This window comes from Maudiozyma barnettii (genome assembly GCF_903064755.1).
Source record: "Maudiozyma barnettii strain CLIB 1767 genome assembly, contig: KABA2_04, whole genome shotgun sequence".
Lineage (NCBI taxonomy): Eukaryota > Fungi > Ascomycota > Saccharomycetes > Saccharomycetales > Saccharomycetaceae > Maudiozyma > Maudiozyma barnettii.
In genome coordinates, this window is record NW_024545241.1 from 1210274 (window position 1) to 1223792 (window position 13519).

The following is a 13519-nucleotide window of genomic DNA, read 5'->3' on the forward strand; positions in this document are numbered from 1 at the left end:
AATTTAAAACAGCAGTAAAAAAAATTATATTTGACAGTTAAAATCATTGAAGAAGTGAATAAAAGTTTTATAAGACTTTAATCAACATCTCAATTGTGAAAATATTTTATATTTGTTGTTTGGAGGGGGGTTGAATTTGGTTTGTTTGTAAGATCAATAATAGCAGTATTTGCAATACTAACAAAAAGGGATAAAAATAATGCAAAACTAAAAATAAAAAAGGAAGAATTAAATAATCTTTTTTTCTTCTAATTCTTATTTGTTTTTGTTTCCTTTTCTAATAAAGAATAAAAAAAAAGATATTAGTTATTATTATTAGTTATTATAATTGAATTTGAATATAGAGAAGGAAAAGAAAAAGAAAAAGAAAGAAAACCTGAGTATAATAACCGTAATTTCCTTTAATAAATTTATATGCAAATAAAAAATATATTTTAAATCATCTTGAAATAAGCAGAAAACCAACTAATTAATGAAGCTTCAATTTGTGGGGGTATAAAAAATGTTTGTTCTTTCAAAACTTCTAATTCATTTTAAAATGAAGTAGAAGAAGAAAATGTATGAAATAAAAGAGGTATATCTAAGTTAAATTAAATTAATAAACTTAGAATCTTTGTAGACCTCTTTGTCTTTCTTGCCATTTTCTGTATATGATGGTTAAAATAATAGCGATACAAGCTAGACCGACTAGAATGAAGACTAAAATAACACCACCTGGCAAAGTATTAGTAGTTAGAGTCATTGTTGTGTGAGATTATGTGAGATTGATTGATATTCTTACAGAACTGTTTTTTTGTACTTTATAAAAACAAAGAGAAGAAAATATATCTTTAAATTAAAAGTGAAAATGAAATAGCTTATATAATAAATGAAAGAGTGAAATAGAATAAGAAAAAGAAAATGTTTATGCAGAAGGAAAAAAGGGGGAAGGGACGAAATTGAAAGGAAAAGAAGAGAAATAAGTAATAAATTTAATAAATCATTACAATCAATTATTATTTATACTTCAAGAAAGAAATCCTTATTAAAGAAAAAAAATGATAATAATAACATGATATTACATAGTTTATTGAAGAAACCGAAGTGAGATGATGATTGATAGTGAGAGAAAAAAAATCATTAAAAAAAGGGAAAATAATAACAAATAGCAAATAACAATAACAAAAAACAAATAATCAAGAAGAAGAAAGGAGAGATAGTAAAATAAGTTAGTTATTCCCATTTAAGATACTAAAATAAAATGAAAACAAATAGAGCACATACACCAGAGAGAGCGGATGGATAGATGTTATTATTTTACCCTTTTGCACATAGATATACGTAGATACATTATGTATCAGTTATCCATTAACTGGAAGAGTAATAAAATAAAACCTGATGATACGCACAAAAACATGGTGATGATGATGGTAATTATTATTTATTTATTTTTTTACACAGAAAGGGTAGAAATGAATTGAAAAAAAAAAGAATGAAAAATCTTGTTTAAACGTGATACCAAAGTAGATAGGTAGAAGAGCAAAAGACAATACTAATGTTAATTAATGACAATATATTATTCATCACCTTCTTTCTTCTTACGTTACTTAGACAAAAAAAAAGAAGATTAAAATATCTCGCTAATGAAAGAAAAATGAGAGAGATATTTAGCTTATTGGTTTGAGGGATATTTATCCGAGATTTAATAAGTCAAATTGCATATATACCAGAACAAGATAATACAAAATGTACATACGTAGGTATCTTTCTAAACTTGTTATTCAGATAGAATAGGTACTTTACATATACATAGACACCCTTTGCTACCTCTAATCTCCAAACAACAACAACATCATCATCATCATCGTCAATATAATAATAGTAATATTATAAACAAATTGAGTGGTGAAAGGATTTACTCACTACAGAGCCAATAATTATACGTAAGAAATAAATACATAAATGGGAACAAAATGGATTTGTACGTAAGTCTAACCCAGAAAAATGGACATGGCTTGATGTTGCTGTTAAAATACAACTTTCGTAGAGGGAAAAGGTGGTAGCAATTATTTCACTTTTTTAATATTTTGTTCGTCGATTTCTTGGACAACCCAGTAGAGGTGTGGGTGTTCCAACAGTAAAATTTATCTATTTACTTCTTGCCTCATTCTATAATGCTTTCTGTTATGATTTATTTTACCGACGAATTGCCATTCAAATGTCCTGACAATATTGTCCGCGCCAGAAAAACAAATCACAACAGAAATAAAATAACAAGAAACCGCGCGGGTGCTCTTTTGGCTTTTCTTGTTTTGGTAATGCCATCTAATAGGAAAGCCCGCAGCGCCATTCAATTCCATTTTAGTTAGCGGATTTGTTTTCGTTCAACGTCGTTTGTTTATCTATAACTGAAAGTAGACTTGCCCGTTTCGGCATTCCCCTTTTTCGTATACTGCATTTGTTTGTTTGCTCTGTGTTTATTGAGCAGACCCAACTCATTTCAAATAAAATAAAATATCCGAATTTGGTTAAATATCACGTTGTTCTACGAGGTCTTGTTAGAATAATCAGGGTTCTTATAGTCGTTATTATTTTATTAGCTAATTGCGAAAGTAAAATAAATGAAGGAAACGAATAGTTTTTGATTTTTAAGGATTCAGGTTATGAATTTAGTGCCCATTTCCTAACTGAAATTTTACCCTATGAGGCAATATTGCAATTAAATGTCATATTTATGAAATTTTAAAATTCATTTATTCTATCATATATCCAGGTTTAGTAACATACTAGATTGAGAAATAAGAAACAAGAAATGATTTTTTATAAACGGTAAATATCTGGTTATATGTCTGTCTATTATACAAGGGTTTGTTTGTTTTTGCATGTATTTTAGTAGTTTGGATATCGTTTCTTTTAATTAGTCTCTGTAAGATCGCTAAGACTGTCCTGTAGCCATTGAAAGATTTCATCAATGACTTCCATACCGTCAGATATGATATGGTCTAAACTTGAATCTGATGTACTACTACTACTACTTGTCGTACCTTGTGATGTCTGAGCAGCAAGTGAACCACTAGCAGATGTTGCACTGACGGTTGTCATGGTAACGGATTTTTCAGAAATTGATGAATACATTTCTTCTTCTTCTTCTTCTTCTTCTTCTTCTTGTTCTACATCTTCCTCTTCTTCTTGTTCGTTCTCCGAAAATGTTGTATGTTGAATTGATAAATTTTTATCAAGATCTAGTATTAATGATTCACTATTTCTATCATGCATTGCTAACCCACATATCTCTGTCAAGATTTCATATATGGCTCTATTAGACATATTTTCCATAAATTGAATTGTTCCTCCTCCATTATTGTTATGGTCAGTTACAGAAAATACAGGACCCAATCCAATGAATACAGAAGATCCATCACTATTTTTAATAGTCTCCCCTGTTTCTTTGTCATCATCATCAGTATCACTCTGATTCAATGGATAACCACCTAATATATATTCAGATTCTGAATTTAATTTAAACTTCGTTCCATCATACTTATTACTCATCTTGTCCCCATTCTTCGATTCCTTAAACCCATATCCTATACGTGGCATGATCATGATGTCTCCCATCCTATCTCTAGTGTTCTTGCTGTTACTATCTGTATACCATTCCGACTGTGAATCACCTTTCAAATCAACTTGAATATGGTCTCTATGAGGCCCACTGATCAATTTGTTATATACTTCATTCTTATTCTTATTATCTATATAGATAGATAGCAGATTATCATTGATTTGTGAAGACTTCACTAGTCGATCATTGATCTGCGAACCAATCTTAGAATCCTCATTTAATAATTCATTTAAAGTCAAGATATTGTCATATGGTACTGTATCTATAGTGAATCCAAAATTACTCACCAGGATAACATTTGTAAAAGCCATTAGATTACGTCTGGTTAATTCAATAATCAATTTGGTCACTAATGTATCAATGTTACGTAATTCTTCAGTTTTCCCTGCAGTACCTTCACTATACATCTTGCTAGCATAATTAGTAAATGAGGTTAAAAATAATTGTGGTCGCTGTTGAATCGAATATGTGTCTATCAAACCAATGATCCATTCAATAGTCTCGGAGTCACTACGCTTGGCGTGTTTCTCCTTCAATTCACGATCTAAATAATACGTTGGTGTATGGTTCCCATGATTCCAGACAAAATAACTATCCATGGCAACTTTGAAATTTTGAAACACTTGTTCCATACGAGACCATATCGGCTCGAATTGAGTCTTGTCATGTCTCTGTTTCTTTTTGGACACGAATCCACTTGAAGTAGCCGTACTGTTGTCTCCATCGAAAAGAACACCATGTTGTCCAGGCGTCAACCCTGTCATCATACTCCAAACATTTGCGTCGTTGGACAGTGGAAACACGGGAACCATCCCATCCTTTGCAATCATCACCGAGTTGTTCCTTAGTAAATGACTCTCTGAAAACTCACCGTTATACATTTTGCTAAATAGCGGCATTGCGTCATTTTGAATATCCTCGACATTTAATCCATCTATCTTTAAGACAATGTTGATAGGGTAGAACTCATGTGTACCGTTATTGTATTTGATATTAGGATCGAACTCTGTCTGGAAAGGATGATTACTAGCACCATACTTGGTATGTCTATGATCAGATGCATCGGGATCGGAATCGAATATTTTTATCGTTAAGAACACTAACAATCCGGTCACCATTGATAAAATAGCAATATATTTCAAACGTCTAAGATTGGCTTGGTTCTTCATCGATCTATGATCTAAAAACATAGGAGGCTCAACACCATCAATATCACTATCATTATCATTGTGTATTTCATGACCATCAGCTGTCAAATCGTATAACGGTACACCAATCCTTTCCATTGAATTTCCTACAGTTCCATGCACTATATTCTTTAACCACCAAAATTTCGCACGTTTCCATAGTTGCCGACTTCTATTTTCATGGTTCTCTTGGTTTTCATCTAGAAAATCGTCCTCAAATATATCTTGATCATTCATATTCTTTTCATGAAGATTATTCTATATATTTTACGAATGGGGGATATTTCGTGAGCCTTTTTGTTTTTCTTCCAACTATACTTTTAAGTTATAATACAACACAGAAATACAAGCTTCTTCTTTAGGAACAATTTGATATTACTTTTATTTCTAGTGTTGTGTACTTAGCTCATCTATATTAAAAGAAGGTATAGGTGACTCTCCCTATATAATATTAAGTAATATTTCAGATTATCAAATTTTATTATTTGTACGTCCGACTAACTCCGTTTTCTAGGCTCATCAAAAAAGAAGAAAGAAGGAAAATAATTAGATGTTATAAATATTAGAAAAGTTGTATATATTATATTACAGACATATAAGCTTTATAGCTCATTCTTTAACTTCTCCAATCTATCCTTCATCTCCTTTAGTGTCTCTTGTTTCTTATCTTTGTTGACGAAATATGTATCTAACTCGCTACGGTCTATCAAATTAAACAATTCACACATATTTTCACGTTGTGCAAGCAACTGATAGGCAGTAGCTGTCTTTAGCGTTATGTTGTCATTTCTCTGAGACATCACGGTCAACCAATATACGATTCAACACAAAGCACTTTCCTTGACTTCGTAGTTCAATCTACCCACTTCAAGTCTGTCTTCTTACCAATACTAAGAACACTAACCAAATCTTTATATAAATTAAAACGATATTATTCTAATTTATTGAATTTCGCGGTTTGAGTGAATTGAAGTTTTGTTTGTTCGTTATTCTTTTTTTCGCTGGCGGCCAACTATACGGTTACTTTAACCCGCTGCCAAACTCAACGCAACGTTATATATATTAAGAGAAGAGAAGGTAAACTAGTCGATTCTACCTGTCAGACCTGAACAAGAGCGTAATAGGTTTGCATAGGATCGAATTCCCCCATAACCCAAGATACTTGTATATATACATTCGTTACAGTTATGGATACCCTGACATTGAAGGATATAATTGGATCCACCCTATATATAACAGTCAGTGAAGTCCGTTTACTGAAAGGCACTTTAGTCGCTATTGATGCTCAAGCTAATTTGTTACTCGATGAAGTCGAAGAGTGTTGTCCCGATAATGTGCGTAAGTTGGGATTGGTCAGTGTTCCGTTCCTCACTATACGTGATATACAGATCCAGAAAAGTTATGTGAATAGGTTGGAAGATTACAAAAGACAACTTCAGAAAAATATTATTTAACTATGGAACTCTCTCCCTCTATTGGAATATCCGAGTAAGTTGCTTAACTAGATAACCTTTCATATTTCGTTCATTATGGAAAATATCAATGTATAAGTGGTCATACTAATTATTCACGGCATTCACACACTCTTCCTCAGCCTATTTAGTGGAAATACTCTGTTTTTTGTTTTTTCCCTCTCGATGAAATATGCTGATGACCGGAAGAGACTCCTAAGAGCATTAAGAGCTAAGAATGGCCATAATAAGGTAACGACTGGGCATATACGTAAGGAATCCTGTGACATCTGCAGAATATAAGGTTCAGTGTGTAATGAGATTATCAGACGAAAGCAATTGATAGTTCATTATATATATATATATATATATATATAGTTGTCAGATTGTGAAGCTCTTATTTACTTTTTTAATACAGTTTCTTCAAACTATTATTCGTATTTATTAGTATTTTTAATTATTTTATTGTCTGGAACAATAAGAACTCCATACGGCCTCCCTTAATTATGAATTCTACTACTAGTAGTACCACACAGGCTCTACTTTCGAAATACGCTTCTTTGTATAAGGAGACTACTCAACATCAATTGACTAACGAATTATGTCAAGGGACATTAAACGATCGTACTTTGTATGTTTATTTGGCTCAGGATCTGATCTTCTTCGAGACTAGTCTAAGATTGATTTGCAAAGCTACTTCTTTAGCTCCAGAATCCAGTAGTCTCTTAACATTGGCTAAAAAAATTGGGTTTTTTGCCAATGATGAAAATACCTATTTTAGAGATTGTTTAAAATATTTGGAACCAGCCGTACCATCCGAAAATGAACGTCAAAAATTTTTAGGGATAATGCTACCTGGTGTCGATAAATATATTAAATTCATTAATGAAAGTGTCGTCGATACAAGCATGACTTACGCTCAATATATTACTATCATATGGGCTTGTGAACAAATTTATTTAAGTTGGGCTCATGATTCACCAAAGAAGGAAAATTTACATTGGAAATATCAAACATGGATTGATCTACATGATGGTGAGCATTTCATTTCATGGTGTGATTTCTTAGAAGCAGAAGTAAATAAATTCTCAATTGAAGAAGTTGAAAAACAATTTACTACTGTCTTACAACATGAATACAATTTCTTTGATAATTGTTACAAGGCTTGAAATTTTTGGCCCTCATATCTATTTGTATAATTTAGAATATATATCGTCCACTGAGAGCGGTAGATTGTATAGTTTAATGTAATGTTCGACACGTTCTTTGAATGTCAGCGTATTGTTAATTTTTTTACTAATTGAGTCGAATTGGGCAACGCCAATCTGTTCAATGTTGCAGCCTGCACTTATTGTACCACAAAGATTACTAATTTGAAAGTCCTTAGTCAATGCATAAGCCAAACCAAACCCTCCAAGAAAGGAATTTCCTCCACCTGTGGGATCTACAACTTTATCTGGAGTCAGTAAATGATATGCAGGAAAATGAGACGATTCTCTGGTACCATCGTCAGTCTTTGGGGATAATATCATACTACCCATTTTACCACATCTCAAAACACAACTATTTTCCGGTTTCATATAATCTGTAAATTTGCAAAGTAAGGCCCTGCATTGAACAATATCTCGAGGTTCTTTCATACCAAATAAACGCGCACCTTCTTCACAATTTGGTGATATGATGATATTTTCATGTCTATCCAATATCTGTTTAATAGTGTCATAGTTTTCAACAATCATTGAGTCTGGTAATGGCTCCCATATGAAAGTGGGAACCATCAAATTATCGTTCCTAATCTGAGACAATGCTTCTAGAATCTCTTGAACACGTTCGGGTGAACAAACTAGATGAATGCATTTTATACTGTTTACATTTGTTACTCCATAGCAATTAATCCAATCCAGAACAGTGATTTGTCTTTTGGGTGTCAAATATTTAAATTGTCTTAAATCATTCTCACCATAAAAATTTGCACCCCTAGTGGTCAATCGATTAGTAGAATCACGGAAAATAGCACCAGAATTCCAATGTTCAATCTCTTTTGTAATCTTGTTGGGAAAATCAGAACCTCGATCAACAATCCACCCACTTAAACCATCTCTAACGATGCAGGATCCAAGTATGGCATATGTTCCTGCACCGCCAACAACGTCAGAATAATGTTCCCCAGACGACGTATGTATATCATCCAAGATGATCATTCCATTGGTTGTAAATAACATTGTTTAAATAACTTATACTTCTGTGTAACTTTGTATTGTAATTACATCATCAGTCTTGTGAATAAAATTTGTTTACTGGAACGGTATGACTTATATATTTTTGAATTATTTGAAAGACATTTTTATCTTTAAAAAGTGATAATTTGAGAAAAGTAAACAAAATGTTAAAATACACTATATTATAAAATAAAGAAAATAGTAAATATTGGTAGTACCACACCTACTATTGGTATTATTTGTGTCAATTCTTGGTTGTTTCTTCCCTCAGTTTGCATATGATGTAATAGTTCTGCCCGAATTGATGGGATTGCAAAAATACAGATCCAACGGTCTCATTAATGTTATTACTTTCAAATGGTCTAAACAATATACCAACTAAATATCATTCTGCAAATTATTGTCGAATATATGCCTAGATCTTGTCAAAAAATGCTCCAGAATCATCCTATCTGATTTCATGATTATCTTCACTTTTTTTTCCTTAGTTGCATCCATAGTATCTTCCAAACTATTATATTTGTGTTCTTTTGCCCCCATGAATTTAATTTGTAGATTTTGTTGCAAACCAAAGATGTATTGAACAACCAACCGAGGCCCTGGAATTCTATCATCCTCGATTTGTATTGATGACCAAACAGCAAATTCTTTATTATGATCTTCAATAGATCCTACTTTTCTAAAGTTAAGTAAAGTCCAAGCTGTCAATCCCTTATCGTCGGTAGTAGTAATAATTAGTCATATATTCTAGTAACATTTCGTAATCTGTGTATGCAATCCCCTCAGTAGGAACAAAATCCAAAATTAAAGTCAAACCAGGTTTAGTTAGATTAACTAGGAGAAACTTAATTTTATATTCATCGTCAATACCCCTAAAAACATATATGTTAGTTTCAATTCCTCAATACAAAAGTGAACTTAAGTCAATTATTATGAATAACGAAGTATTAGAAATTAAGGGTTATATATATCAGACTTAATTTTAATGTGCATAAAGAAATACCTTTATGCACATTTACTCATATGTGTCATCTCTAGATATCATCCTGATAGATGATTATGAGAGGTGAAATGGATGAGGTAATACTTTTTACAGAATAACATAAAACAAATCCCCTAATGTAATATGTACAGAACATTAAATATTCCACAGTATGTAAACTATGTATACCATATGCACAAAAGATGAGAAGTTTGATGGGAAAATCGAATATTAGTCATCTTCTCTTTAACTGAACAAATTTTATTGTATTATAAAATCAACTTATAGTCGTCTGATTTTTTTATATCTTATATAAATGTTAAATATGTAGCGGCAGCACTAAAAAGGTTAACATTAGCTTAACCTATCTGAAGGAGAAGGTAGCTAATATAAGTAGAATTTAGAGAGTGCTGCACTACCGTATATATAATAACACATGATATATACTGCATAATGTAGTATTAGTTCCCCCTACATTGGGTTTATTGGAGCTACATAGTCCAACGTTACTATGCACAAATGATGAGCAGTTTAACAACAGCAACTCTGTTTAACATGTCTGCTTCAGCACAAACAACAGCAACTCTGTTTAACAATTAAATATAACAGACGGCTATATTTTTGTCTTCAATCATCTGACATAGCAATACAAAAATTCATAAAATTAGCAGCGCCGTGGCGCAGTGGAAGCGCGCAGGGCTCATAACCCTGATGTCCTCGGATCGAAACCGAGCGGCGCTAATTTTTCCATTATTTTTATTCCAAATTGAATCATTAAATCAGATAGCCAGTTCTTATAGTTGAAAACATCAACATCTTTGGTTTTAATTTTGATAAATGAACTTCCATATGTAATTCAATTCCTTTCTCCCAGTACTGGTAACGCTCTCAAGTTTAGCCTCTCTTTGACAAATTTTTTTTCCTCTTTTGGTATTTATTATTAAATAATCGCGAAACGCTCTCTTTCGTAAAGGCAATAAAAAAATTAAAAAATTAAAAAATTAAAAAGAAAAACAGTGACAGGTATTTAGTTAGATCTACCTTAGGGTGCTCGAGATATAATTCATTATCAAGCATTGAATTGATTCAGGAAGTTATATTTAATATTATAACATATTCCAATTTGGTGGCCTTTAAGTTATTTTTAAAACGCAAAAGTTAAAATATTAGTGCGTTGGTTCATTGACTACTCGAAGGTGAAATGGTAACTGTTAACGGGAAGATCATTCCTTTAACACACACGATATGTGCGTCAGCTGCATTCTTAGTGGCTCTAGCCACTGGTTATAGTCTACATTTTCATAAGATTGTGGAGAATGCCCACTATGGATATCCTGATGAATGGTTTCCAAGTGTCTCAGCCACAATAGGTGATAGATATCCGGAGAGATCCATATTTCAGATCTTAATAGCATTGACAGCATTCCCCAGATTTTTATTGCTATTGGGTCATTATTACATCAACCGTTCTCTTTCAACCCTGATCATAGGGACCATGAGAACAGTATCGTGCGGTGGTTGGGTGTACATCACCAGTACTGACGATCACGACGCTCACGATATTTTCATGATTGTCTATATTGTTCTAACTTTGCCATGGGATATTCTAATCTCTAGATTATCTAAATTTAAGAAAAGTAAGATAATAATGACTGTCACATTTTTTGGTTTGTTAGCCCCAATGCTATATCAGTACTATCAACACCAAGTTATGATTGTACCTGGAGCTTACTCTAGATATGCCTATTTCGAATGGTCATTAATATTTTTAGATATTGGATTTGATGCACTTGCCTATCATGATTTTAAAACTATTAGCATTACTCTGTCACTAGATAGCTTACTACAGTCCAATTTCTTTTCGAGAAATGTGGTAGAGAAGCATGCCAAAGAAGATAATATTAAGATTAAAAAAGAAAATTCTGAAACTGTTCATCTACCTAAAGAAAAGGAGATAGTATCAACAGAAGAAAACGGCAAGTTAGTACCTTATGATTCATGTCTTTACCTTGTCGTTAATACTTTTAATGCATTCATTTTTTGGTCGAATTTAACAGCTTTGGTTTGCAGTATATGGCATTTCCCATTGTGGTACATGGGTATTTCCGGTTATGAAGCAGCCATTCTTGGATATACAGGTCCAATTATTCTTTATCTACCTTTCGTCCAATTCATTATTCGTAAACATGGTTTTATGCTGGGTGCAATAATTGGTGTTGGTTCGTATGCAATCCGTAAACCAGAGTCAAGATTAATTACTGTTTCTATCGGTACTGCAATTACTATGGCCAATTTTGCCTTGAATCTAATTAGAATATCAGATTATCAAATTTTACGTTCTTACGTCTCAAGTTGGGTATACGGTCTTGTCATTTCAGTGGCTATTAAGATGCGCTTCTATTCTAACAATCCAATTTGGCCAATTTTACACGATGAAAACCAAGGCTGGAATAAGGAAGCTATGCTTTTAATTTTGATTTCTAGTATGATGACACCTTATGTGAACGAAATCAACTTTGCTAAATGTACAATAAGCAAGCCAAAGATTGGGTTTTTCTCGAAGTTCTTTATCGCCGTTGGGTTTGGTTCATTAATTTTCAGCATTCACCAAATGTTTGTTGATTCATCAACAATTATTTATTGGTCTTGGGAAGGCTATAGTCAAGAAACTCAAGGTCCATTGCAATGGCCTTGGAGTGCTTTGACTTGTGCGGTAATGCTATTCGCTGCCTCCACTTCTTTTATATTTATGAGAAGACCATTTCTACCTTCCGTCATTTTAACTTTATCTACTGCTGTATTATACTCTAGTGAAGTTAAAGAATGGCCTAAGTTTATTGGTGGTTTATTTTATGTCGTTTCAGTTGTATGGTTAATTCCAAATATTATCGTTGCTACGTCAGATGCTAAAAGTGTTGCTGTTTTCGCATTCGGTTTCTTACTATACGTCTTTCTAGTCTTAGCACATGTGTGGACGGTTGCCTACGCATTTGTGCCATTTGGTTGGTTATTGAGAGAAAGATTACATGTTGTTTTGGCTATTAGTACTGGTGGTATTCTAATTGGGACATTCTTCTCTTCAAGGTCTAAGTCTAAGGTTCCAATTGTTATGAGTAAGAAATTCAAATGGCTAATGACATTATTGACATTAATTATTGCGGGTGCTATCGGTGGTTTCTCCTATCAAATTAAGCCTACTGGAATCCCACAACCTTATCATCCTGATTCAAAGTTGATCACCGCTGGTATCTGGACTATTCACTTCGGTTTAGACAACGACATGTGGGCTTCTGAAGATGGTATGTCTGAATTGTTCAGCGATATGGAGCTTGATGTTGTTGGCTTATTAGAAACAGACACACAGCGTATTACAATGGGTAACAGGGATTTAACTAATAAAATTGCACATGATTTGAATATGTACGCTGACTTCGGGCCTGGTCCAAATAAGAATACTTGGGGTTGCGCTTTATTGTCTAAATTTCCAATTATTAACTCTACTCATTACTTATTACCATCTCCTGTCGGTGAACTAGCTCCGGCCATCCATGCCACCCTTTTGACATATGATGATATCTTAGTCGATGTTTTCGTTTTCCACAGTGGTCAAGAAGAGGATGAAGAAGATAGAAGATTGCAATCTGAAGGTATGGCAAAGATAATGGGAAGCACAGACCGTCCTGCTATCTTATTGAGTTATCTAGTGACTGACCCACTGGTTGACAACTACAACAATTATGTCAGTGAGACATCTGGTATGCATGACATTGACCCTTCAGACGATGATAGATGGTGTGAATATATTTTGTACAAAGATATCAAGAGAAGCGGTTACGCTAGAGTCTCCAGAGGTACCATTACAGACACCGAATTACAAGTGGGTAAATTCCAAGTTTTAAACTCTGATCAATTGCAAGAACAGGGTGATTCTATCTATAACACAGAGTACAATAATGAAAGACAATCAGAAGATATGGAATTCCCAGAGATGTTTTTAGGTGAGGGTGAAAGAGGTCATCACTACCATGTGTTCGATGAACCAAGATACTTCCATTAAGTCACAATTTAAGTAACAATAA

General features: G+C 33.1%; 7 protein-coding genes and 1 non-coding gene across 8 annotated transcripts; 4 read left to right on the forward strand and 4 right to left on the reverse strand.

Moving 5' to 3' along the window:
• Positions 1–604: 604 nt before the first annotated feature.
• On the reverse strand, positions 605–742 carry PMP1 (proteolipid ATPase; the record flags this gene model as incomplete). Its single annotated transcript, XM_041550587.1, has 1 exon — positions 605–742. One exon carries the CDS (start codon positions 740–742, stop codon positions 605–607), a length of 138 nt encoding a protein of 45 aa, XP_041406521.1.
• Positions 743–2892: 2150 nt separating this feature from the next.
• On the reverse strand, positions 2893–5025 carry NPP1 (nucleotide diphosphatase/phosphodiesterase NPP1; the record flags this gene model as incomplete). Its single annotated transcript, XM_041550588.1, has 1 exon — positions 2893–5025. The coding sequence occupies one exon, from the start codon at positions 5023–5025 to the stop codon at positions 2893–2895; it is 2133 nt and encodes a 710-aa protein (XP_041406522.1).
• A 365-nt stretch (positions 5026–5390) lies between these two features.
• Positions 5391–5588, reverse strand: HTL1 (Htl1p; the record flags this gene model as incomplete). Its single annotated transcript, XM_041550589.1, has 1 exon — positions 5391–5588. One exon carries the CDS (start codon positions 5586–5588, stop codon positions 5391–5393), a length of 198 nt encoding a protein of 65 aa, XP_041406523.1.
• A 387-nt stretch (positions 5589–5975) lies between these two features.
• Positions 5976–6242, forward strand: MAK31 (Mak31p; the record flags this gene model as incomplete). Its single annotated transcript, XM_041550590.1, has 1 exon — positions 5976–6242. The coding sequence occupies one exon, from the start codon at positions 5976–5978 to the stop codon at positions 6240–6242; it is 267 nt and encodes an 88-aa protein (XP_041406524.1).
• Positions 6243–6745: 503 nt separating this feature from the next.
• On the forward strand, positions 6746–7408 carry PET18 (Pet18p; the record flags this gene model as incomplete). Its single annotated transcript, XM_041550591.1, has 1 exon — positions 6746–7408. The coding sequence occupies one exon, from the start codon at positions 6746–6748 to the stop codon at positions 7406–7408; it is 663 nt and encodes a 220-aa protein (XP_041406525.1).
• An 18-nt stretch (positions 7409–7426) lies between these two features.
• On the reverse strand, positions 7427–8461 carry MAK32 (Mak32p; the record flags this gene model as incomplete). Its single annotated transcript, XM_041550592.1, has 1 exon — positions 7427–8461. One exon carries the CDS (start codon positions 8459–8461, stop codon positions 7427–7429), a length of 1035 nt encoding a protein of 344 aa, XP_041406526.1.
• A 1648-nt stretch (positions 8462–10109) lies between these two features.
• On the forward strand, positions 10110–10181 carry KABA2_04S11902. The gene has a single exon. It is a non-coding gene; the product is annotated as a tRNA-Met (tRNA).
• Positions 10182–10641: 460 nt separating this feature from the next.
• On the forward strand, positions 10642–13497 carry CWH43 (Cwh43p; the record flags this gene model as incomplete). The annotated part of the gene is made up of 1 exon (XM_041550593.1): positions 10642–13497. The coding sequence occupies one exon, from the start codon at positions 10642–10644 to the stop codon at positions 13495–13497; it is 2856 nt and encodes a 951-aa protein (XP_041406527.1).
• Positions 13498–13519: the final 22 nt, after the last annotated feature.